Source organism: Bufo bufo, chromosome 11, assembly GCF_905171765.1.
Source record: "Bufo bufo chromosome 11, aBufBuf1.1, whole genome shotgun sequence".
NCBI lineage: Eukaryota > Metazoa > Chordata > Amphibia > Anura > Bufonidae > Bufo > Bufo bufo.
In genome coordinates this window covers 80289784-80314154 of record NC_053399.1, presented here as the reverse complement: position 1 = coordinate 80314154, position 24371 = coordinate 80289784, and the positions used below count along the sequence as shown (strand labels likewise).

The 24371-nt window shown below is 48.6% G+C and overlaps 1 protein-coding gene across 2 annotated transcripts; it reads right to left on the bottom strand.

Annotated features, from left to right (window-relative positions):
* Positions 1-470: 470 nt before the first annotated feature.
* Positions 471-22676, bottom strand: CHP1 (calcineurin like EF-hand protein 1). 2 transcript variants are annotated; one of them, XM_040412821.1, is made up of 7 exons: positions 22519-22676; positions 15577-15649; positions 5981-6061; positions 3393-3520; positions 2957-3018; positions 1915-2037; positions 471-986 (listed from the first exon to the last, which is right to left on the bottom strand). In XM_040412821.1, exons 1-7 carry the CDS (start codon positions 22583-22585, stop codon positions 933-935), a joined length of 588 nt encoding a protein of 195 aa, XP_040268755.1. In that variant the 5' UTR covers positions 22586-22676; the 3' UTR covers positions 471-932. The 2 variants fall into 2 exon arrangements, with proteins under 2 accessions (XP_040268755.1, XP_040268756.1); XM_040412822.1 differs by lacking the exon at positions 471-986 and adding an exon at positions 1681-1802 and having other exon boundaries at positions 1852-2037.
* Positions 22677-24371: the final 1695 nt, after the last annotated feature.

Genomic DNA, 24371 nt, shown 5'->3' with positions numbered 1-24371 from the left:
GTACCAATATAGTGGCTGGGCATGGTATTGCAGCTCAGGCCCATTCCCTCCAATGGGAGTGAGCAGTGCCTAGGCCATGTGACCGGAAGAGGCAGTCCCAGCATGCTCCAGTCACTTCTAAGGGAACAGCCAAGCAAGTGTGCCTGCTGGGAGTAGTAGTTTCACCACAGCTGGAGTGCCGGAGGTTGCCGACCCCTGGTACGAGCATTATTCTCACTGTATTTCCTATGGGGCTCATTGAGACGGCAAAACACGGATACTGGCCCGCATTTTGTGGAACGCACATGGCCAGTCCAATTGCAGAGCCACGCGCGCATCTTTTGCGGCCCCCATTGAACTGAATGGGGGCCGCATCTGATCTGTAAAATTGCGGATCGGATGTGACCACCAACATATGGCCGCCTGAATGAGCCCTTGCAGTAGACATTAATTAGCGCATGTCAGGTCTTAGAATTACACGCGAGGCCATCTTTAATCCTCTCCGTTCTCAAAACTTTATTTACAATTCCAGGTGAACAGATGCCGATCGTAAAAATAGCAACTGTATATTTAAGAGAAGGTGCAGTCATTCATTGGATCATAAGATATGAGACAAGTGTGCAGAAAGCCTAATGACACCACTGTACACAGATCGCCGCACGGACATGGCTGCAAAATGCTCCGAAAGTCCCTGCTTTTCTGACTTCGCTTGCATATGCTATTAGTGTTTTCAGCAACGGCCCAAAAGAAGCGCTCACCTTAGAAGAAAAATTAAAAAAAACGTATAAATTATTAGCGACGTGACTAAGGTTACAGTCAGACAGGAGACATCTAGCGTTGCGGCAGTAGTGTTGTGCTCCTCATGAAGTTCTCCCTCAGAGGGCTGAAGCCATGAACCACAGAAGATCACGCTGGCCGCTTTTCTACTGCTTGATCAATGGTGTCAGGACGGGCTAGTGGAGGAATCGTATACTCATCTTCTGCTCCACGTCTACCTTCTCCAGAACCTGCCATGAAAAATACCGGAATTATGCATAGAGTAAGGAGACTGGGTTCAGTTATAGCCCCTGGACTGCTCTGGCCATGGAAATAAGCGGACCATAGCGTTCCCTGATGTGGTGACCCCCAGTGATTGGCTGACCATAGTGGTGACCCCCAGCGATCGTCTGACCATAGCGTTCCCTGATGTGGTGACCCCCCCCAGCGATCATCTGACCATAGCATTCCCTGATGTGGTGACCCCCCCCAGCGATCGTCTGACTATAGCGTTCCCTGATGTGGTGACCACCCCCCCCAGCGATCTGCCGACTATAGCGTTCCTTGATGTAGTGACCCCCCCCAGCGATCTGCCGACTATAGCGTTCCTTGATGTAGTGACCCCCCCCAGCGATCTGCCGACTATAGCGTTCCTTGATGTGGTGACCCCCAGCCATCAGCTGTAAAATTATCCTTTTGGCCAATGAGTATACCTCTAAAACAGACCTCCCACCCCTCTGCCTACGTGGAGATCCCCTCTACTCAGCCAGATGAACCCTCAACCAGTGACATCACTGCCTGCTGTTGAATCCCGAGGTTTGGCCAGGGAAGGGTTAAAACAGGCAGGCTTCATAATTGGTAAACTATGGAGCACTGTTAGTGCCCGGTTTGTATAGTCCTAGTGGCTCTGTCTCAGGTCCCAGATCTGCAGTTCCTTCAACCCTTGAATAATGGACCAATAGCTCACTATGGGCAGTGTGTGGAGAGGATCCAGCAGCTGTGGAAGGGTTAACAGTGTGACTTATCTATCCCATAGTACGCCTATACAGCAATATCCACTGCACAGGGCTCCACTGACCCCATGGACGCAAAGTGTCCTTCTGGCCAGCGTTGGCCCCCTATAAGAACTACCAGCACAGAAGTCTGATATTCTTAGATAAAAGGGATGAAATAATAAACCTTGACAAATTCAGAGAAGGAAATGGCACAGTCTCCATTCTGGTCTGCCTCCTGGATCGTGCGGTCAGCGATGCTTCCTAGCTGGTCATCGGAGATGTTCACTCCCACCATCATCCGCAGGACCTAAAGTAGAAAGTGAAAAAATTATAGCTCTCTATAGCACGGATGGCCAACCTGTGGCTCTCTAGATGTTGTAAAACTACAATTCCCACCATGCCCTGCTGTAGGCTGATAGTTGTACACAGTCTGGGCATGCTGGGAGTTGTAGTTTTGCAACAGCCGGAGAGCCACAGGTTGGCCATCCCTGCTCTATAGCATAGCCATTCATAGCTGTAGAAGAGGTCATCAATATCAGATCAGTGGGGTCCGACTACTGGCACCCCCACGGATCAGATGTTTAAAGAGGCCCTGACGCTCATGCCATGGCTGGGTCCTCTTCAGCGTCAACCTGGAGCAGTCTACACTTCCGCTTCAGCTGTACCACCACTAAAACCAAGATGGCGTGCAGATAAAACACTCAAGAGCCGTCACATGGGCCCCACACCACTTCTAACAGCTGATGGTCGGGGGTTCCAGGGATTGGACCACCACTTAGCCTCCGATATTGATGACCTATTCTGAGGACAACCCCTTTAAAAAAAGGGGGGGGGGGGGGAGAATGTCTAACAACTTTTAACAGGGTGCGCCACCGAGGCCACCTCATGTCAATTTATGTAGGCCATGGTTTTGTAAAATGCCTAAAAGGGGTTCTATAATTGTTTCTATCCTTTGGAAAGGTCACCAGCATCTGATCGGCGGGAGTCCTGATCCGCTGGTTGAGAAGGCAAAGGCTAGATCATCAGTAAGAGACAAGTGTAGAACCCCTTTAACACTTGAGAAAGCCTGGAACCAAGTTATGTCCACCAAGAGTCCATCTTCTCGCTGGACAAACTACCACCGGTTACCAAAACCGCGGTCCGTGCTGTGTAGTTACTGGCAAGCACTGCTGCTTATCCGCCAAGAGAAAAGAAAAAAAATACAAAAATCTTAGTAAAATTTTTACCTGAAGGAGTTCATCCCGAGAGATTTTATCATCTTTATCCAGGTCGTAGAGCCGAAATGCGACTGCCAGAAAAGTAAAAAACATATATACATGAAATATAGGCAAGTAATATGAAAGAGCAGAGAATCCGTTGCCCATAGAAAGACTGGAGAACACACGTGTCCACTGCCCCAAACAGGAGAACACCGATCCCGTTCTTCTGAATGGCAGGGGCCCCAGTGGCCCTGCAGATCAGATGCTAACCCACCATCCTCTAGATTCAGGGGTGGGTCAGCAACCTTCGGCACTCCAGCTGTCGTGAAACTACAATTCCCAGCATGCTCCATTCATTTCTATGAGACTTCTGAGTAGAGGAAGTATGCATGCTGGGAGTTGTAGTTGCCTACCCCTGCTCTAGATAGTGGCACAAGTCCTTTAATGGCGGCATGACTCTTACACAACAGTTTGTTGCTTCTACTGTTCAGAGGTTCGTTGCTGGCAAGATCTTTCGATTTCTCATTATCTTCAATCGGCCTGAAGTGAGCAAGCGTCCTCATAAAGCCACGGAAATTCACTTGGTCCTCCCTAAAGAATAGAAAAAAATAAATAAAAAAATGTTATTACAATGATGCAATAGGTTTATTTTTTATGGTACATTTCTATGAAAGCAGTTGTGTGGGCAGGGGGCAGTTTGTCTGCGTTACACAGGTCATACAGCAGGAAGGACCACGACGGCTTCTTGATCTGTATACATGGGGCTCGCCTAGTGCCGTGTATACAATAATCAGCCGTCTCTGCCTTCTCTATGGTGAGGCCGGCTGTCACCGACAACCACTTTCCTACTCCTACAGCGGGGACGTTTAAAGTTGTCAGGCGTCTGCAAGTGGTTACAGAGTGAAGTGAAGTTTACGTGTGACAGCAGCACAACCATGAAGTGGACGGATCTGCCGAGTGCATAAAAGGCAATGAGAGGAGATTGTTCTCAGTGGCAGCAAGCAAAGCATGAAAATTTGCCGGGGGCTTTAGACCCCCTTCCGATGTGTGGAACTCACTCATCTGAATTGCAGCAGCTCCCGTCCTGACCTCTCAGAACTGCCGGGGTCACATATTATATTGATTTATGATGCTATATAACCCTTACAGTTCTGGAATGTATTGTATAACTGACATAATGCTGTCAGTGTTATCCAGTACATTCCAGAACTGTAAGGGTTATATAGCATCATAAATCAATATAATGATATGCGACCCCGGCAGTGCTGGGAGGTCAGGACGGGAGCTGCTGCATAATCATGCTGCGAGACCGTAGCGTGGAACTCGCTCGTCTGAAAGGGGTCTTATGTATTGGCTTTACATGGTCAGACTGCTGTCCACAACTAATGCCTGACATTAAGACCTTTACCCTAAGTTCACACCTGAGCGTTTTACAGCGCGTTCCTACGCGCTGTAAAACGCTCAACAAGGAGAAACCAATGCTTCCCTATGGGAATGGTTCTCACCTGGGCGTTTTACAGAACGTACGATCGCGCTGTAAAACGCCCGACGCTCAAACAAGTTCTTGAGCTTCTTTGGGGCGTTTTGTCGCGCGTTCCCGTACATAGACTTTCGGGAACACGCAACAATGGGCGTTCGCTTGTCTCTGTATGCACGATTGTAAACGCCCGTACAATCGCGCATACAGAGCGCTCCTTTCAGAACGCTCAGGTGTGAACCCAGGGTTAGGGCTCCTTCAGACGGCCGTATGCTGTCCGCAAAAATACTGAATGCTATCCGTTATTTTGCAGATCCGCAAAAAAAAAAAAAAACAGCTCAGGTGTGAACCCAGGGTTAGGGCTCACTCTTTCTGTGGAATAGAAAAAGGGCCCTATAGAAGTGAATGGGTCAGCATCTAATCCGCCAAAAAACGGATCTGCATTTTTGCGGATAGCATACGGCCGTCTGAATGAGCCCCTTAGAGACAGGGCTGTCAATCATCTTGTGTGGGTAATTAGGACTCTTACTGTCTCTCCTAGGAGTCCGGTCAGGATTTACTCTGCCCACAGATACGGCAGCAGACTGGTTTACTTTAATAGGGCACCGTCACTCAGTATTAAAAGGGGTTCTTACTGATTATCTACCCTTTGGATACGTCATCAGCATCTGATCTGCAGGGGTCCGACACCCGTAACCCCCACGATCAGCTGTAGTGCCACAGCCTTCCCGCAGGCCAGTGGAGTCACATCCATGACATGTAGTCTGGGCACTGCTCAACACCATTGAAGTGAAAGCACCCCGGCCACATAGCCTTCTCAAACAGATCAGATGCTGGCAAGCTATCCAAAGGATAGATCATCAGTAAGAAAAAAGGCAGAGAGCCCCTTTAAGCCCTGTCCTTTGTATAATTACAGTGAGAACTGCACTGATTACTATAATGTGCAAAGCGAGCAGAGACTGCGGGTGGTCGAGGTCATGGCAGAAAGCTTAGCGGGCAGTGCTAGGTTTTTGGAACTCCTAGAGAATGGGCGTTATGGAAATAGGACAACCCCAGCCACCCCATAGGATGGGCATCCCCATCTGAACCATGAAATGGAACGTCCTTTTAGAAAAACATAACTACCGCTATAAAGATATATTAAAAGGGACAGAAAACTTTTGATGTCAGAGACTTCCCAAAAGTTTTGATTGGTGGGGGTCTGAGTGCAGAGATCACTGTGTATCCTTTAAACAAGGGTGAAAAGAGAGAAGCGCTCCCACAATACAGGCCCATATTAATTCTGTCCTCCGCAACATGAGCGCGCTTCTCTGTGATCTAGTGTTCTCAGCGCTCAGACCCCCCGATCAAAACGTTTCATCTCCGACATATCAAGAGTTTTTTTCCAACTAACCTTTAATTCCAGTTTACAGAGGCGCCCACGTCCTCGATTCCAGATCAATCTTGTAAAAATAAGCAGGATTTTCTGTATTGTTCTCAAGCATCTGCCCAACCCCCCCTTATACACCAAGCATAGAGTACGCAACAGCCTTGCTATGACATGCATTGTACACGTGCCACCTTCTGAACCTTACCCCTCACTGAAAAATGCATTAATGATCCGATCTCCCAAAGGGTTAATGGCGAGTTCTGGAATTCGCTGGAAGTCTTCCCGGCTGTGGAGGAGAAAATCAAATATAAATAACTAAATATTCGGTGCAGTTACCCATTAGCAGTGATCTCTAAGCGGAGCCGAGGCTGCGATCGGCGCTGCTATGATACAAAGAAACCACATGGAATAAGCCTCCCTTATGTGGTGGTCTGAGGAGCGGCGCCCTCGTTGGCGCTGCCATTTGATGTCAGTCTTTGCCATGAGACAACTCCTTAAAAGGGGTTGTCTGGGAGTACAATAGATAGGTCATCAACATTTAAACATGGACGCAGCAGCCCGGAGCTCTCCATTTAGAGGCCAATTTCTTATTTTTTACATAGTTATTACCTTCATTTTAAGCACAGCGAGTAACTGTATTCAGTCCGCTAGAGCACCCATAGCATATAGTGTGAAGAGCTACTGGACGGCGGAATGAAAGGTCCTGTTCCACCACCCCCCCCCCCCAATATCCCAGAGGAGATTCTAAGGACACCAGTGGATGATTATACCGCCGAAGCGACAGCACAGGAAGCAGATCAATACTCAATTAAAGAACCCAAAAATAAGAAGCGCTACCCAGCCTGTTCGTTGCAAATACCCAGTCTACAGTGGACAAGATCGATGAGCTGAGACCGAGGGTCTCGTCTGATAGGATGAACACTTGCGCCTCATTTTTCACCAAAACCTGCCTAAATACTAACATCCCGGACGAGGCTATCGGACTGCCGAGTCTGGTAGGAAGAAGGGAGGTGGCGTGTGTATTTATGTCAATAATGCTTGGTGGACAATATTGATTTAGAACTTATGACCCTTAAGTGTAGACTGTTCTACCTACCGAGGGAATTCATCGTCGTGTACCTCACCGTAGTCTATGTTCCTCCACAGGCTAATGTTAAGCTGGCACTGTCCAAATCGTATGACATTACCAACAGTCTGCAAAATATCCATCCAGACGGAGTGTTCATCTTAGCGGGTGATTTTAACCAAGCCAATCTCAAAACAGTTTACCAGTTTGTTAAATTCCCAACTAGGGGGAGAAATCCATTAGAAGGTGTTTATTGCAACATAGGAAATGCTTATACAGCATCACCTGCCCCCCATCTCGGCAGGTCGGGTCACGTTTCTTTGTTTTTGGCTCCAGCATACAACCCTCTTATCACCAGGACTAAGCCTACTTTGCATACAATCAGTTTGGCCTGAAGAAGCCACAATGAGACTCCAGGATTGTTTTGAGGACACAGATTGGAGGTAAATCACACAGACATATGCCTCCTCCTTTGCATGGACAATGTCACCGATACCAAAATCATCCGGACCTTACCAAATAGGAAACCATGGATAAACAGAAATGTCCAAAACCTTTTGAAGGCACGTGACATTGCTTTCCGAAAGGGAGACCTAGAGGAGTACAAAACAGCCAGGTCCAATCTGAAGAGGGGCATGAAGGAGGCGAAGCCCTGCTACAAGACCAAGATAGAACATCATTTTACAAGCTCCGACTCCCGACGCACGTGGCAGGGTATGAAGTCCATTACGAATTCTAAGAGAAACACCTGTTTTATCAACACTGGAAATGCTCTCTCTTGATGACCTAAATCATTTTTTCGCACGATTTGATAAAGACAAATGAGCCGCCCATCATCAATCTAGCCCAGCAAGAGGCTCCACCATGTTCCCTGATGCTGAGAGCACATGAGGGGCCTTCAGCCACATTAATCCCCACAAAGCAGCTGGCCCTGATGAAGTTCCTGGGTCCCGCTGCCTCTATTGGTGCAGTGCTGTGGCGCCAGTGGTCGCCGCGCCAAATTTAGAGTAGGTTCCTACTCGGAGAAGGCAACCTTGTCGTAGTGAGTGGGCCTATGCTTTTTGATCAAATTGTATACCAATTTCTTACAAAAAGACCACAAATCATACGCATGGGCAAGCACTGCTCTTCATCCTGGGGTACCGCAAGGCTGTGTGTGGAGCCCTCTCCTTTACTCCCTCTTCACAATACTAATATAAAATTTGCAGATGACGCGACCGTGATAGGCCTAATCTCCAACAATGATGAAACCACCTATAGGAAAGAGGTTGAGAACCTAGAGAGATGGAGGAAGAACAACAACCTCATACTCCACGTGGCAACCTCAAAAGAGGGGAGTTTGTAAAAACAAAAAGGAGCCTATTCTGGATTTTAGGAAGAAGAAGAAGAAACGAAAGGGACACCATCCCATTAGCATAAATGGTGGAAACGTGGAGAGAGTTCAAAGTTTCAGATTCTTGGGAGTTAATATTAGTCAGGACCTGTCATGGATAAAAAACACAACAGAAATTACTAAAAAAAAGGCCTTCAGAGGAGTCTGAAGAAAGGACAACTCCCAAAACAGCTGCACCATAGAATCTATCACATTACAGTGTGGTCCTCTGACAAGAAGACCCTCAAGAGCATCATCAGAATGGCTGAAGAATCCCTGGTTCTCGGTTACCATCCCTGGATCTTCACTGCTTGTTGCAGCAACAGGGCAAAGATTATCTACTGGGATCCAACTCACCCCGGCCACAGCCTGTTCACTCCCCTACCCTCCGGTAGGCGTCTTAGAGCCCTACATGCCCGCACCACTAGGCTGAAGAACAGCTTTTACCCCAAAGCAATCAGTCTCCTAAATGCTCATAGACTATTACCCCTTCCAACGATAGAAACTACCACAGACTGCAGTGGTGTCGGAATCAGGAGATATATATCCATGGCATCTAGTATTGCTCCAAACAACACTTTACTGTATTGTACAGTGACAATAAAAGCACCTTATCTTACATCAGATGGGTGGAGGTCAAGTGAATGTGCCTGCGCTGCAATACCAAGAACAGCCACTATACAATGTACGGCGCTGTACTTGATATGCTGCGAGGAGGCCGCAGAACTCCCTGGGGGGCGTTATAGCCTCTTCAAACAGCTGATTGGTGGCAGGTTAGGACATAGTTAGGTTAGGTCATGAGTGTTGTACTCCCAGAAAACCCTTAAAGGGGTGCTGCAGCTTTTTCTTACTGATGAGCTATCCTCTGGATAGATAAGCCTCTGATCAGTGGGGGTCCGACTCCCGACACCCCCCAACAACAGCTGTAGCGCCGCCACCTTCTCGTTGTGTTCTGCAGGCCCAGTGACGTCACGACTAGTATCACTCACCTAGGCGTGGCTATGCCCCATTCACTTCAATGGGGCTGCCTTCTCAAACAGCTGATCGGCGGGGTTTCAGGTGTCAGACCAGAGCATAGGTCATCAATAAGAAAAAGCTGCAGAATCCCTTTAAATGTTGCACGATTTGATGGTGTATGGTGTATGCCAAGGCGTTTTTTTTGTGATGTTTCCTGGGACAGCTAAATGACGGCCAGGATGACCACTAGCACAGATTTCCGGAGCGAGTCCTCCCTGGATAAGCTCTTCCGCAGACGCCATAGTGCACAGAACATGTGTGGGAATACAAAAATAATTATCTGGAGCGATCAATATCCAGACCAGTAAATGAGACTATAATATGCATTGTGCTGAGACAGCGTGGTTATGCAAGGGTTACTTATACAACATAGAGCGGTGCAAAGTTCACTGGCGGTACATTTACGAAAGACAAATAGTTTAATAAAAAGAGCAGGAAGATAAGTAGTAAAACGGGAGGAGCGCGCAACCAGGAACCATGTACAGTCCAACACTAGGGGCCCCTGAATCGGGGGGGGGGGTAAGGGCCTATAGATTTTTATGGGTGCTGTATTACACAGTACCACGGAACCACGACGATTTAGGCCCATTTCACACAAACGATACGGATTAGGTCCGGATGCGTTCAGTGAAACTCTCACCATTTAGCAAGCAAGTTCAGTGGTTCACTTTTTTCGTACGGGTGAAATGCACATTAATGCGTTTTTCACGCGCGTGATAAAAAAACTGAAGGTTTACAAACAAAATCTCTAGCAACCATCCGTGAAAAATGCATTTGCTTGCGGATGCGATGCGTTTTTCCACGCAGCCCCATTCACTTCTATGGGGCCAGGGCTACGTAAAAAACACAGAATATAGAACATGCTGGGATTTTTTACGCAGCGCACAAGTGATGCGTAAAAACCAACGCTCACGGGTCCGGATTCAGTGCGGGCGCAATGCGTTTACGTCACGCATTGCGCCTACGTGGAAAACTCGCTCGTGTGAAAGGGGCCTTCGAGCAGAAGGTTCCAGCTTATTTTGGAGGATGTTGGGAAGTGTAGTTTCACAACAACTAGGGGGCTGTCAGTTGCAGATGTATTTGACTAGATCACCTTTAGGCAGCACAGAGAAGAAGACCATCCTAACCCAATGACGACAGACACAGGGTGTGATCAGGGTCTGAAGTCTGGACAGGGCAGCTTTTTAGGCACTCAATACCACATGGGAATCTCCCATTTGTGGTGCACACTTATGTCCAATGGTGAAACACTATAAATAGGAGCACCCACTGACATTTAAAGCAGCAGCTGAAGGAGGCCACCATGGGACCTCCCTTTGAATCAGAGCAGCTCACCCGACCCAGAATCCAATGTCGGTGTCCACTAGTGCTCCTCTAGGGTCACAGATGGCACTGCCACGACCCCTTTTCACAAGATGAACTTGCCGTTTCGCCATTAGCCTGGCACATGTGACATCAGCCATGCCCGTACATTGCCCAGACCAGAAGAAAATCCGGTGTACGGCCAGTCAGCGGAAGGACAACAATCCTGAACAGGAACCTAGAAAATGGAATCTGTTTTGCGTCGGGAAGGTATGGTTACATGGCTATGGCTTGTTCTCAGGATAGGCCGGGAAACCCCCTTTAATAGAGGGGGTCCCATGTTCAGGATCTTCATCCCTCAGCCAGAGTGGACAGCAGATACAAGCAGTCTCGTTCTGTAAGCAGACATGCCATTCCCATCTTTCTCCTGTGGAGGCGCTGCAGGGAAATTGAAGACTTCCCAGTTTCCCCACACATAACAATAGCTGAGGGGGCGCTTGGTGATCAGCCTAGGATCCTTCCAACACGTAGGGACAAAAAGCCTCGTTAACAACCCACCCATAGACTTTATAGTAAGAACATTCTAGTATTTAAGGTCAATATAGATGCATATAAAAAAGGGGCCACTAAAGTTCAAACCTATAGACTAAGCCAATAAAACTACCACATCACATGGTTAGGACTTTTATAGAGTTAAAAAATGACTGAATGGCAGTAGAACGAGATAATGGCATGGCCTTGCATAACTCCGACCGCTTAATGAAACGTCAGGCCATTACAGCTGGTAATTAGTTTCTAAGCAATTAATGGTCACCACCAGGGCATAATTATATCTGGAAGGCAATCAGTAGTGATGTGGCAGGACCTGTTCCACGTGCACCACCTCCAGCCTGCTCTCTACATACTGAATACACTGCTTTTTGTGGTCGTTTTTGATGCCTTTTTTTGAGCCACAACCGGACATGGATTCCAAGGGAAAGCGAAATACTAAAAAGGTGCAAAAACTAAATTTGGTAGCCCAACAAAAAGTTAAGGCAGGTGTACAGTCGTGGCCAAAAGTTTTGAGAATTACATAAATATTGGAAAAGTTGCTGCTTAAGTTTTTATAATAGCAATTTGCATATACTCCAGAATGTTATGAAGAGTGATGAGATGAATTGCATAGTCCTTCTTTGCCATGAAAATTAACTTAATCCCAAAAAAAAACTTTCCACTGCATTTCATTGCCGTCATTGAAGGACCTGCTGAGATCATTTCAGTAATCGTCTTTTTAACTCAGGTGAAAATGTTGACGAGCACAAGGCTGGAGATCATTATGTCAGGCTGATTGGGTTAAAATGGCAGACTTGACATGTTAAAAGGAGGGTGATGCTTGAAATCATTGTTCTTCTATTGTTAACCATGGTGACCTGCAAAGAAACACGTGCAGCCATCATTGCGTTGCATAAAAATGGCTTCAAAGGCAAGGATATTGTGGCTACTAAGATTGCACCTCAATCAACAATTTATAGGATCAACAAGAATTGAACCTCTTTCCTTGAAGTTCTTGTTAAGAAGGCTTCAGGGCGCCCAAGATGTCCAGCAAGCGCCAGGATCGTCTCCTAAAGAGGATTCAGCTGCGGGATCGGAGTGCCACCAGTGCAGAGCTTGCTCAGGAATGGCAGCAGGCAGGTGTGAGCGCATCTGCACGCACAGTGAGGCCAAGACTTTTGGAAGATGGCCTGGTGTCAAGAAGGGCAGCAAAGAAGCCACTTCTCTCCAAAAATAACATCAGGGACAGATTGATCTTCTGCAGAAAGTATGGTGAATGAACTGCTGAGGACTGGGGCAAAGTCATATTCTCCGATGAAGCCTCTTTCCGATTGTTTGGGGCATCTGGAAAAAGGCTTGTCCAGAGAAGAAAAGGTGAGCGCTACCATCAGTCCTGTGTCATGCCAACAGTAAAGCATCCTGAGACCATTCATGTGTGGGGTTGCTTCTCATCCAAGGGAGTGGGCTCACTCACAATTTTGCCCAAAAACACAGCCATGAATAAAGAATGGTACCAAAACACCCTCCAACAGCAACTTCTTCCAACAATCCAACAACAGTTTGGTGAAGAACAATGCATTTTCCAGCACGATGGAGCACCGTGCCATAAGGCAAAAGTGATAACTAAGTGGCTCGGAGACCAAAACGTTGACATTTTGGGTCCATGGCCTGGAAACTCCCCAGATCTTAATCCCATTGAGAACTTGTGGTCAATCCTCAAGAGGCGGGTGGACAAACAAAAACCCACCAATTCTGACAAACTCCAAGAAGTGATTATGAAAGAATGGGTTGCTATCAGTCAGGAATTGGCCCAGAAGTTGATTGAGAGCATGCCCAGTCGAATTGCAGAGGTCTTGAAAAAGAAGGGCCAACACTGCAAATACTGACTCTTTGCATAAATGTCATGTAATTGTCGATAAAAGCCTTTGAAACGTATGAAGTGCGTGTAATTATATTTCACTACATCACAGAAACAACTGAAACAAAGATCTAAAAGCAGTTTAGCAGCAAACTTTGTGAAAACTAATATTTGTGTCATTCTCAAAACTTTTGGCCACGACTGTACACTGCCGATTGTCGGGAAGAACATACCTAAGATAACAGGACCTTGTAGAGGTGCCGCAGCACGCTACTGATGGAGATCATTACATCTGTTAGACTGACACATCCAAAAAGGACTGAAAATCTGCCCAGCTCCAACCACAGTTTTAACTAGGTCCCGGACAGCACTGTACCTAAAGTAAGGCTACTTTCACACTAGCGTTTCTATTTTACGGTATTGAGATCCGTCATAGGGTCTCAATACCGGAAAAAAACAGCTTCCATTTTGTCCCCATTCATTGTTAATGGGGACGAAACTGAAATGAATAGAACAAAGTGCTCCAAAATGCATTATATTCCGTTTGGTTGAGTCCTCATACTGGGGAGCAAACCGCGGCATGCTGCGGTTTTCTTTCAGTCATGAGATGCGGAGCAAGACAATAGAAAACGGATCCGTCCTCCATTGACTTTCAATAGTGTTCAAGACAGATCCGTCTTGGCTATGTTAAAGATAATACAACCGTTCATGACGGACGCAGACGGTTGTATTATCAGTAACGGAAGCGTTTTTGCTGAACCCTGCCGGATCCAGCAAAAATGCTAGTGTGAAAGTAGCCTAAGGCTCCAGTCACACGTCCGCAAATGGGTCCGCATCCATTTCGCAATTTTGCGGAACGGGTGCGCATTCATTCTCTATGGGGACAGAATGGATGCGGACAGCACACAGTGTGCGGTCCGCATCCGCATTTATGGAGCGAAACCCTAATCTTCCGGTCAGCAGCTCCGCAAAAGATAGAACATGTCCTATTCTTGTCCGCAGCTGCGGACAATAGGCATCTATAGGGGGTGCCGGCCAGGTGTGTCGCGGGTCCACAACACACCACGGATGTGTAAATGGACCCTAATAAAGGCACTGGTCCGGTCCATGGCATGTAAACTTTCAGGCTTCTGGGACATTTATGACATACTGATAGGATTTGCCATAAATGTCCAACTGCAACAGGTCGCAGAGGCGAGAGCTGCACCCATTTCCAGAAAGATGCTCTGAAGTGACTGGAGAGGATCACGCGCACGCACCACTCAACACTACGGGACTTCTGAAACTAACCAAGCGTTCCGGATCTGAAGTCCCACAGCAGTGTAACAGCGCGGCCACCCCAGTTCATTTATGCCACGCCTGCACAGTGTGCTTTCCATTCGTACTGTTCTGGAGACCGTTGCAGGTCGCAGAGGTGGGACGAGCCCCCATCAGACATTTATGGCATTTCCTATCGATATGCCATTAATGTCCCAGACGGAAATATCCCTTTAAGGGAGCCAGCCAGGTATACGAGACCTAGTAAACAATGCCTGGCATTTAGCAGGGTACTTAGAAAGCTGTGGACACGTACCTTTGTGCCTGTTGCTAAGCTATAATCCGTTAAGTAAATTAGGTGGGAAGAGTCCTGAGGGTGGTCCCATTCCTCGCCTTAGGTCTCCTGCTGAAAACCTTCCCCGTGTCCTGACAAACAACACCAGCCTTTCTTGAAGTCACCAGTATCACAGCTGAAATCTCACCGACGTACAGGCCGGGTGTACCGCTGATGGCTGTGGCACATGCGCAGTGGTCTCACAAGGACAGAGAGCTACCATACAAACATTGGCTTCATTTTACTTTTTCTTTTGAGAGCAAATTTGTGTGTGAAGAAAGCCTAGAACTCTGGCTTAAACTTCAGGCTTCTATGGTATGTTACAAAGCTGCTGTTTTTTTGTTTTGTTTTTTAAAACCCTCACCTGTCTGCAGCTGCCCTGGTTCCCAGCCAGAACTGGCCTAGTCCTATGACTGCTGCAGCCAATCACTGGCCTCAGCAGTCACAGTGCTTGAATGACATGTCAGCGCTCATAAGACCTAGCGGGTAGAAATGGCTGGGATCCATGGGGTGCTGAGAGATGAAGAACCTGCACTACTTGTCTTCTACGGGTCCCAAGTTACAGCACATCTTATAGGCCATTGGCAATTCTGCAGCCAATATGGGGGCCATACATCTGAAAAAGTTCTTCGCCAAAAAAATAAACCTGTATGTTCTCACTAGGGAGAATAAGTGGCTGGCAGTGGGTTACCTCCCTTAGGCCAGGTTCACATCGCCGTTATCAGAAGATCGGAAAAATAACGGTGACGTGAACCCGCCTAAGGGAGATAATCGACCGCCAGAGGCGTCTAGCCTTACCTCCTACAACATCTTCTGAGGAGGGAGGAGAGCATCAAATACCGCCATATACATTAGATGGTCGTCCAGCTGGTGAGGCTGTCGTTCATCTACGTAGGGGCATGGCCACTTTTTAACACGTGTAGAATGTAATAAAACGTATTTAACGCGTCTGATCGACGGATGTTCCTCTAGACAGCGTAACATGACGTTCAAGGCTTTACAGACACCGTTTCATAGATCTGAATGCGAGCAGGGCTCGGGGCTGATGAATGTTAATCACTTGCCTTAACGTGCCGTTCTCTCCCTTATCCAGGCTGGTGAAGCGGCTGTACAGGCGTGTTATCTGGCTGTGGGAAACTAAAAGGGAAAAAGAAAAAATAAATAAAATATTTCTATAAAAACAGACAATTTTCACAATTCTCTCACACACTGCGAGATCTGTGCGCCCCTTCCAACCTAAACTAAAAGACAGTCTCATCACAAATGCCTGGTAGGGCTTGTAGAAGGCAATAAAACCATAGCTACATTCCGGAGAAGAAAAAATAAAATAAAAAAAAGCCTTTTAATTCAATGTGTAAAATGAGATGTTAAGTGCAACGAGTGCAGGCACCTCGGTGCACCCTAGCTCTGTTGAACCTGTCCTTCTCTTGGTTGACTGACTGGGCCCCAAGTTTGATTTCCCCTTTAGCCCGGCCGTGTAATCTCACGCCTGTACCGTGTTGTAATCAGCACATCCGCAGCAAAGCACATTCATCAAAAGGGCTGTAATGCGCATGCGCCAGTTACGCACCAAAACGCCTAGGCGAGATCAGAGAGGATTTCCCCCCCCCCCCCCCCCCCACACACACAAATTTTAATTTTGGGTGGACAACACCTTTAATTTATACCCCCTTCCCCCGACAACGCAGCAAGCTTCGACCAAAACCGAATTCAATAAAGGGGATCCCGACTGGAAGCCATAGAGGCGCCAAGTGTCGGCCATTACTGCTCTGGCAGATTCAGCGCATCCATTCAAAACACATTGCATAATACTACGTTTCCCCTGTCGACATCACTGCAGGGTAAACATGCCAAATAGTGTAACAACGGCGCCCACTACTGGACAACATGACAAGGGCAACAACGGCCAGAAATCAGTCCCAGTACGCCGCCTCATAGCGAAGTGCCCCCAGCGAGCTGGCTCTGCGGGTGTCTCCCTGTCAGAGTAATCCTTTAATCCAAGCACCAACAAACCTGCCGCAGGGGGAGCCGGGACACAACTAAATCATAAACCGAACAAACACAGAGAATAAAGAGAGAGGAGACCCCGCTCTAGGGTTACACACCTCACATTACAGGTAAGTGCTCGGCATACTGCCTCACCGTGACCATACTTACCTGTCACCAGTGAAGCACTCCACAAGACCCGGCCAGTGCGCTAAATCACCGCTCTAAGTGAGCAAGGCTTTGTTAAAGGGGTCTTCCAAGGATACTGGTTTATCACCTACCCACACAATGGGTGACCCTGCTGATCACAGTCCGGAGTCCCCGAGCATGCATGTCTATGGGGTCCGGACAGTGTTCAGAGAGTCCTCATCAGCGACCCTGCATTTATAACCTATCCTGATTCCAAGACCGCCCTGAAATGATGTCCCCCTGAGGGAAGCTGCAGTAATCTCAGGGGAGGTCAGACACGTCATGTTTTTTATAACACTAATACCCATGTTTTTAGGGTCTTGGAAAACCCCTTTAAATTTTCTTATGTCAAATGCAGGATGGGAGAGGGCACTGCGTTACACATCGATTCAACGGGCGTCAGACAGTCATCATGTCCCTATAGACCTTGCAGTAGACAGGAGGGTATTACATTTTTTGTGGGAGGTGAAGTGACCAAAAATAGCAAGTTGGCCATTTTGACTTTTTTCCCCGTATGGAAAAAATATATCTTTCATCGGTGATGCCCATAATGTTTTTTTTTATTTTTATTGTTTACATATTTTTATTTCAATTTTGGGAAAGGGGGGGGGGGGGTGACTTGAATTTTTATTTATGTATTTTTACACTTTTTGATAGTTCCCATCATAAGATTGCTTCTCTCATAGACTCCTATGCATCAGCATTGGAGTCAATGAGAAATTTACCATGTTCCTAAGGAGCCCTGCCTAATATGCAGCAGCTCCCCCGATCCCTGCCCTACCAAGAGCACACCCGGGTCTTAGGGCATCCAGATGCCGTAGTCACATTTGACCCACGGCACCTGCACGGTTAGAAGTTGCCGACCGGTTTAAAAACAGCAGACCCCTGGCACCTGCTGCTTGCTTGCACAACTGGACGCCATTTTTAAATGCCCGCCGATGTAAATTTGTGGTTGGGAAGGGGTTAAGGGTCCTGGCTGAATACAAAGAGGTTTTCCACCTCTAAGGTAGGCATTACTCCTCCTGCAAGGGCATGTTCACACAATTGGATTTGGTTTTACAGAACCAAAGTGGATGAGATGTTGTCAACGTCAACACAAAATGAAAAACGAGAAAAGAACCTGCAGCGTCCACACCGATTCTGCCGTGGAAAACCCTGCCAAGAAATCCGTGTGGACGTTTTCCAGGGGATTTCTGCTTACGGCTGGGCCATGGCTGTACCTGCGGTATGGTTTCAAATGGCAATTATAGCTTCGTCAATTTGCGGTAACCTGTATGTAGACGGCATGGCGTATGAGCACGGACCCCGAACAGAATGCTACACATGTTGATCACCTACAGAACCGCCATCAGGGAGAACACCCACTGCGGATGGGACAGCACTGCCCCCCCCATCACCTCGTACAGGGGGATGGGACAGGGTTAGGTTAGCCATGTAAAATCTGTTGGCAGGTCATGTGACACAGGATCCCACCACAATTGTGTGGACACGACCACCTGAAAAGTCTATGCCCCCTTAGATGGATTTAGAAATCTGAGGCATTTCTATTATTAATCACCAATAGGTCAGATAATGTAACAATTGCAGTCACTGGGATACTCTTTAACATATGCCACACTGGAAAGAGTAGATACACGTCCCATAGGTTAAAAATTTACCGTATTTTTCACTTTATAAGACGCACTTCCCCCCCCCCCCCCCCCCAAAAGTGGAGGGGGAAATGGCAGTGCGTCTTATAAAGCGAACACTGCCATGTTTACTTTGGTGACGCTGATACATCACAAGCCGCAATGTATCAGAGGGGTGTCACAGTATATTGTCCCTGTGCGAATAGTGACACCACTACATAAGATGCTATATGTGCGTCATCCACAGGTCCCCGCCATAACAGTGCGTCCTCCACAGGTCCCCGCCATAACAGTGCGTCCTCCACAGGTCCCCGCCATAACAGTGCGTCATCCACAGGTCCCCGCCATAACAGTGCGTCATCCACAGGTCCCCGCCATAACAGTGCGTCATCCACAGGTCCCCGCCATAACAGTGCGTCATCCACAGGTCCCCGCCATAACAGTGCGTCATCCACAGGTCCCCGCCATAACAGTGCGTCATCCACAGGTCCCCGCCATAACAGTGCGTCATCCACAGGTCACCATTAGTTCAAAACCCACCAAAAGCACACCTTTTGGTTCAAATTTTTATTTTTTATTATTTTCCTCCTCAAAAACCTAGGTGCGTCTTATAAAGCGAAAAATATCACAAAAATCACAACTCAAACATAATACTAATATAAATACAAAAAATGACTGATAACACCACCACCACCACATATATATATATATATATATATATATATATACACACACACACACACACACACACCACTCTGAAGGTAATGAGTCTATGGAACAATGATAGTTCAGGGAACAGGGTGCCATAAACCAAGTATGCACCGAGCCTGAAGAGGGACCCACCCTCTAAATATCGCTCAGCGCAGAGTCAATGCACCACATTCCCCGAGCAGCACCAAAAATAATCCAGTTCAACACAAATATCTGAAGAAAGTGACCAAAGATATAGTGAAAGTCGTACCAGTAAGAGTCAGGATAGGTGGATGTTATCTCCTCGACGTACGTTTCGCCGTTCTGCGTCCTCAGGAGGACCCGCCTGACCTGAGACCACCTTGGCGCGGGTAGGTGGGCACAGATGTGTTTTGATCAAAATATATTGGCTAGGAGTCTCAGATTTTAGCATATCAGAATCAGGGCTTAGTCCTTATAGAATGCTTGCATCTATTGTGTTAGTGCGTTATTATTTGTTTTTTGTGATTTTTTTTTAGCCTCAGATTTTACTGGAAGGACGGCGCAGCATGCAGCACTGCTCTCCCAGTCACAATACTGGACCTCTTGATAAGGGCTCATGCACACGACAGTATGGCTTTTTCAGTGTTTTGCAGTCCGGTTTTTTACGGATCCGTTGTTCCGTTTCCTTTCCGTTTGCCATACACATTATACAGTAATTACATAGAAAAAATTGGGCTGGGCATAACCTTTTCAATAGATGGTTCAGCAAAAACGGAACGGATACGGAAGACATACGGATGCATTTCCGTATGTGTTCCGGTTTTTTTGCGGACCCATGCACCGTGATTTGCGGATAAGAATAGGACATGTTCTATCTTTTCACGGTACGGAAATGGAATGCACACGGAGACACTTCAGTATTTTTTGCTGAACCGTTGAAATGAATGGGTCAGTATATGTACAGCATACTGAACTCAAAAAACGTCCAGTATACTGAACGCAAAATACTGTCGTGTGCATGAGCCCCAAGTCTGTGGGAGAGAGAGAGAGATAGAGAGAGATATATATTTATATTTTCGCTCATGTACACAGACCCATTGAAATGAATTGGTCCGGATTCAGTGCGGGTGCTGTGCGTTCACGTCACGCATTGCACCCACGTGGGAAAACTCACTCGTGTGACCTTAGGGTCAGTCTTGTGACAGATACGGATAGTTTCCATCTAGAATGAAACCCATGATGGTGGTGTGAACACAGGCCGAGGCTTTTACACTAGAGAACAGGTCGTACTCATGAGGTGGATCAGATCACATTCCCATCACACTACATAACACAGCCGGGATGTAACAGCCTGCGTCATGTCATCACAGCTGGAAATCAGAGGGACCACGATGTGTGTGTGTGTGTCACCATAGGAGTAGTGCTGCTGCATCCTGCCGCAGCACTACAAGCCCCAGCCAAGTGTCGCCGCGTCCTGCCGCAGCACTACAAGCCCCAGCCAAGTGTCGCCGCGTCCTGCCGCAGCACTACAAGCCCCAGCCAAGTGTCGCCGCGTCCTGCCGCAGCACTACAAGCCCCAGCCAAGTGTCGCCGCGTCCTGCCGCAGCACTACAAGCCCCAGCCAAGTGTCGCCGCGTCCTGCCGCAGCACTACAAGCCCCAGCCAAGTGTCGCCGCGTCCTGCCGCAGCACTACAAGCCCCAGCCAAGTGTCGCCGCGTCCTGCCGCAGCACTACAAGCCCCAGCCAAGTGTCACCGCGTCCTGCCGCAGCACTACAAGCCCCAGGCAAGTGTCACCGCGTCCTGCCGCAGCACTACAAGCCCCAGCCAAGTGTCACCGCGTCCTGCCGCAGCACTACAAGCCCCAGCCAAGTGTCACCGCGTCCTGCCGCAGCACTACAAGCCCCAGGCAAGTGTCACCGCGTCCTGCCGCAGCACTACAAGCCCCAGGCAAGTGTCACCGCGTCCTGCCGCAGCACTACAAGCCCCAGCCAAGTGTCACCGCGTCCTGCCGCAGCACTACAAGCCCCAGCCAAGTGTCACCGCGTCCTGCCGCAGCACTACAAGCCCCAGCCAAGTGTCACCGCGTCCTGCCGCAGCACTACAAGCCCCAGCCAAGTGTCACCGCGTCCTGCCGCAGCACTACAAGCCCCAGCCAAGTGTCACCGCGTCCTGCCGCAGCACTACAAGCCCCAGCCAAGTGTCACCGCGTCCTGCCGCAGCACTACAAGCCCCAGCCAAGTGTCACCGCGTCCTGCCGCAGCACTACAAGCCCCAGCCAAGTGTCACCGCGTCCTGCCGCAGCACTACAAGCCCCAGCCAAGTGTCACCGCGTCCTGCCGCAGCACTACAAGCCCCAGCCAAGTGTCACCGCGTCCTGCCGCAGCACTACAAGCCCCAGCCAAGTGTCACCGCGTCCTGCCGCAGCACTACAAGCCCCAGCCAAGTGTCACCGCGTCCTGCCGCAGCACTACAAGCCCCAGCCAAGTGTCACCGCGTCCTGCCGCAGCACTACAAGCCCCAGCCAAGTGTCACCGCGTCCTGCCGCAGCACTACAAGCCCCAGCCAAGTGTCACCGCGTCCTGCCGCAGCACTACAAGCCCCAGCCAAGTGTCACCGCGTCCTGCCGCAGCACTACAAGCCCCAGCCAAGTGTCACCGCGTCCTGCCGCAGCACTACAAGCCCCAGCCAAGTGTCACCGCGTCCTGCCGCAGCACTACAAGCCCCAGCCAAGTGTCACCGCGTCCTGCCGCAGCACTACAAGCCCCAGCCAAGTGTCACCGCGTCCTGCCGCAGCACTACAAGCCCCAGCCAAGTGTCACCGCGTCCTGCCGCAGCACTACAAGCCCCAGCCAAGTGTCACCGCGTCCTGCCGCAGCACTACAAGCCCCAGCCAAGTGTCACCGCGTCCTGCCGCAGCACTACAAGCCCCAGCCAAGTGTCACCGCGTCCTGCCGCAGCACTACAAGCCCCAGGCAAGTGTCACCGCGTCTTGCCGCAGCACTACAAGCCCCAGGCAAGTGTCACCGCGTCCTGCCGCAGCACTACAAGCCCCAGCCAAGTGTCACCGCGTCCTGCCGCAGCACTACAAGCCCCAGCCAAGTGTCACCGCGTCCTGCCGCAGCACTACAAGCCCCAGGCAAGTGTCACCGCGTCCTGCCGCAGCACTACAAGCCCCAGGCAAGTGTCACCGCGTCCTGCCGCAGCACTACAAGCCCCAGCCAAGTGTCACCGCGTCCTGCCGCAGCACTACAAGCCCCAGCCAAGTGTCACCGCGTCCTGCCGCAGCACTACAAGCCCCAGCCAAGTGTCACCGCGTCCTGCCGCAGCACTACAAGCACCAGCAAGTGTCACCTCGTCCTGTAGCAGTACTACAACCTCCAGCAAGTGTCACCACGTCCTGACCCAACAAGTGTCTCAACCTCCTGTCAGTACAACAACCACTTCCTCACATAGTACTACAACTACCAGCAAGCCCCTGAGCCGGCAGAGGCCCCACATCAGTAACCCAGGGGATTGGCCAGGCACTTACAGCCGGTCTCCTTCTTGATCTCTTCTATCTCCTCATCCCTCAGCAGGGTGGAGGCGCGGGAGCCCATCCTGACACTGCGGCTTCCGGTCTGACAATGGTGGAGACCGCTGAGCCCCGCAATTTATACCGAAGGTGAAGCCGGCGCGAGGGGTCGAGAGGTCAATCCACGCCCACAAGTCGGCGTGTAAACCCCGCCCACCACTGGCCTGCTGAGGAAATACTGCTAGCGAGTCGGGCATGCGTAAAAGGGGCGTGGCTTCATGCGTTTCCGGCATTATGTGATCACATGATTTTTTTTAACCCGTTCACTACTATTTGGCTGCAGTGTTCTTACGCGAGTTTAAAATACACATGTGTAAACACCATAGAAACCACTTGCGTTTTTTTCTATACGAAATGCAATCTTTAAGTTTTTGTACCTGCGTTTTTTTTCTAAACAACTGTGTAACGCCCCATTCACACAGTATTTTTTTGCAGGTAGAATTTGGTGTGGTTACAGTGTCAAAAAGTGGTCGGGTGGCCACACAGAACCAATCTGTTTCATTCCAAAGGAAGAATGTGATTTATGGCTGTTACCGCGTGGCCTCCCATTGAAAACAATGGAAGGTGAACTTGGTGCAGCCGCCTGGCATACATTCTGCCTGAACCACATATTTTCTGGTATTTTTTTCCCTGTTGAGAAGGGGGTGTCAAAATGCCAGATAAATGCGAAAAGCTTCAACACGTTGCAATAAAAAAATAAAATAAAAGCCAGAGACGCAAGAAAAACCCAAGAAACAAGACAGTAGCGTTATACCTGGAGCTGATGTTTTTACCACAAAAAAAAAATATAATAAAATCGCCACAAAAAAGGCAAAAGTGCAGAAAAACTACACTAAAACTCACTTTGACATTACTTATTACCGCCTACTAGAAGGGGCGCCCTCTGCTGGTGATTACATGCTAGGTGACCATTGGGGTCATTTATCAAACTGGTGTAAAGTAGAACTGGCTTAGTTACCATAGCAACCAATCAGATTCCTCCTTTCACAGCTCCTTTGGAAAATGAAAGGTGGAATCTGATTGGTTGCTATGGGTAACTAAGCCAGTTCTACTTTACATCAGTTTGAAAAATGACCCCAAACGTCTTGTAAGCCCACAGCTGGAAGAGCGCAACTGCTGCCACTTAGGGCCAGGGAATGACTGGCTTTTTGTGGGCGAGGAAAAAAAAATATATATATATATTTTTTTTGTGGCAGTTTGAGCCAAAACCAGAAGTGGATTCAGCAGAAAGGAGAAGACCTTTGTTTACATTTCAGGTGAACTCGACTGGAACTGGAGTCTACACCAAGTCACCAGAAACACGACCAGATCAAAGGTGGGTGCAACTTCTTTATCGGGATCTCTTATGGTGACAATGCGTTTCGAGTGAAGAAATTCCTTCTCAAGTCTTATAGAGATAAACGGAAAGCCTGGTTCTCTGCTGGGTGAGCATGAGGAATGCTGTAGAGTAGTGCGAGACGTCTGATGGATGAGCATGAGGAATGCTGTAGTATCAGGCGTCTCGCACTACTCTACAGCATTCCTCATGCTCACCCAGCAGAGAACCAGGCTTTCTGTTTATCTCTATAAGACTTGAGAAGGAATTTCTTCACTCGAAACGCGTTGTCACCATAAGAGATCCCGATAAAGAAGTTGCACCCACCTTTGATCTGGTCGCGTTTCTGATGACTGTGTAGACTCTAGTTCCAGTCGGCTTCACCTATCCGCTTCACAGTACTCTCCTCCTCCTGGCGGCTGGCCCCCATTTGGCGTTTCACATCGACAGCACCACCGTCCGAAATAAATGTCAGGTCCCAATTTTAGCTGAAGCT

What these genes read in the sequence shown, in the direction of transcription:
- CHP1 (XM_040412821.1), bottom strand. Translation starts at nt 22,585, where the DNA reads ATGGGCTCCCGCGCCTCCACCCTGCTGAGGGATGAGGAGATAGAAGAG. An exon ending in GATCAAGAAGGAGACCGGCT is followed by an intron (nt 15,650 to 22,518) that starts GTAAGTGCCTGG and finishes TTTCCCTTTTAG; the next exon opens with TTTCCCACAGCCAGATAACA. An exon ending in GGAGAGAACGGCACGTTAAG is followed by an intron (nt 6,062 to 15,576) that starts GCAAGTGATTAA and finishes TCTCCTCCACAG; the next exon opens with CCGGGAAGACTTCCAGCGAA.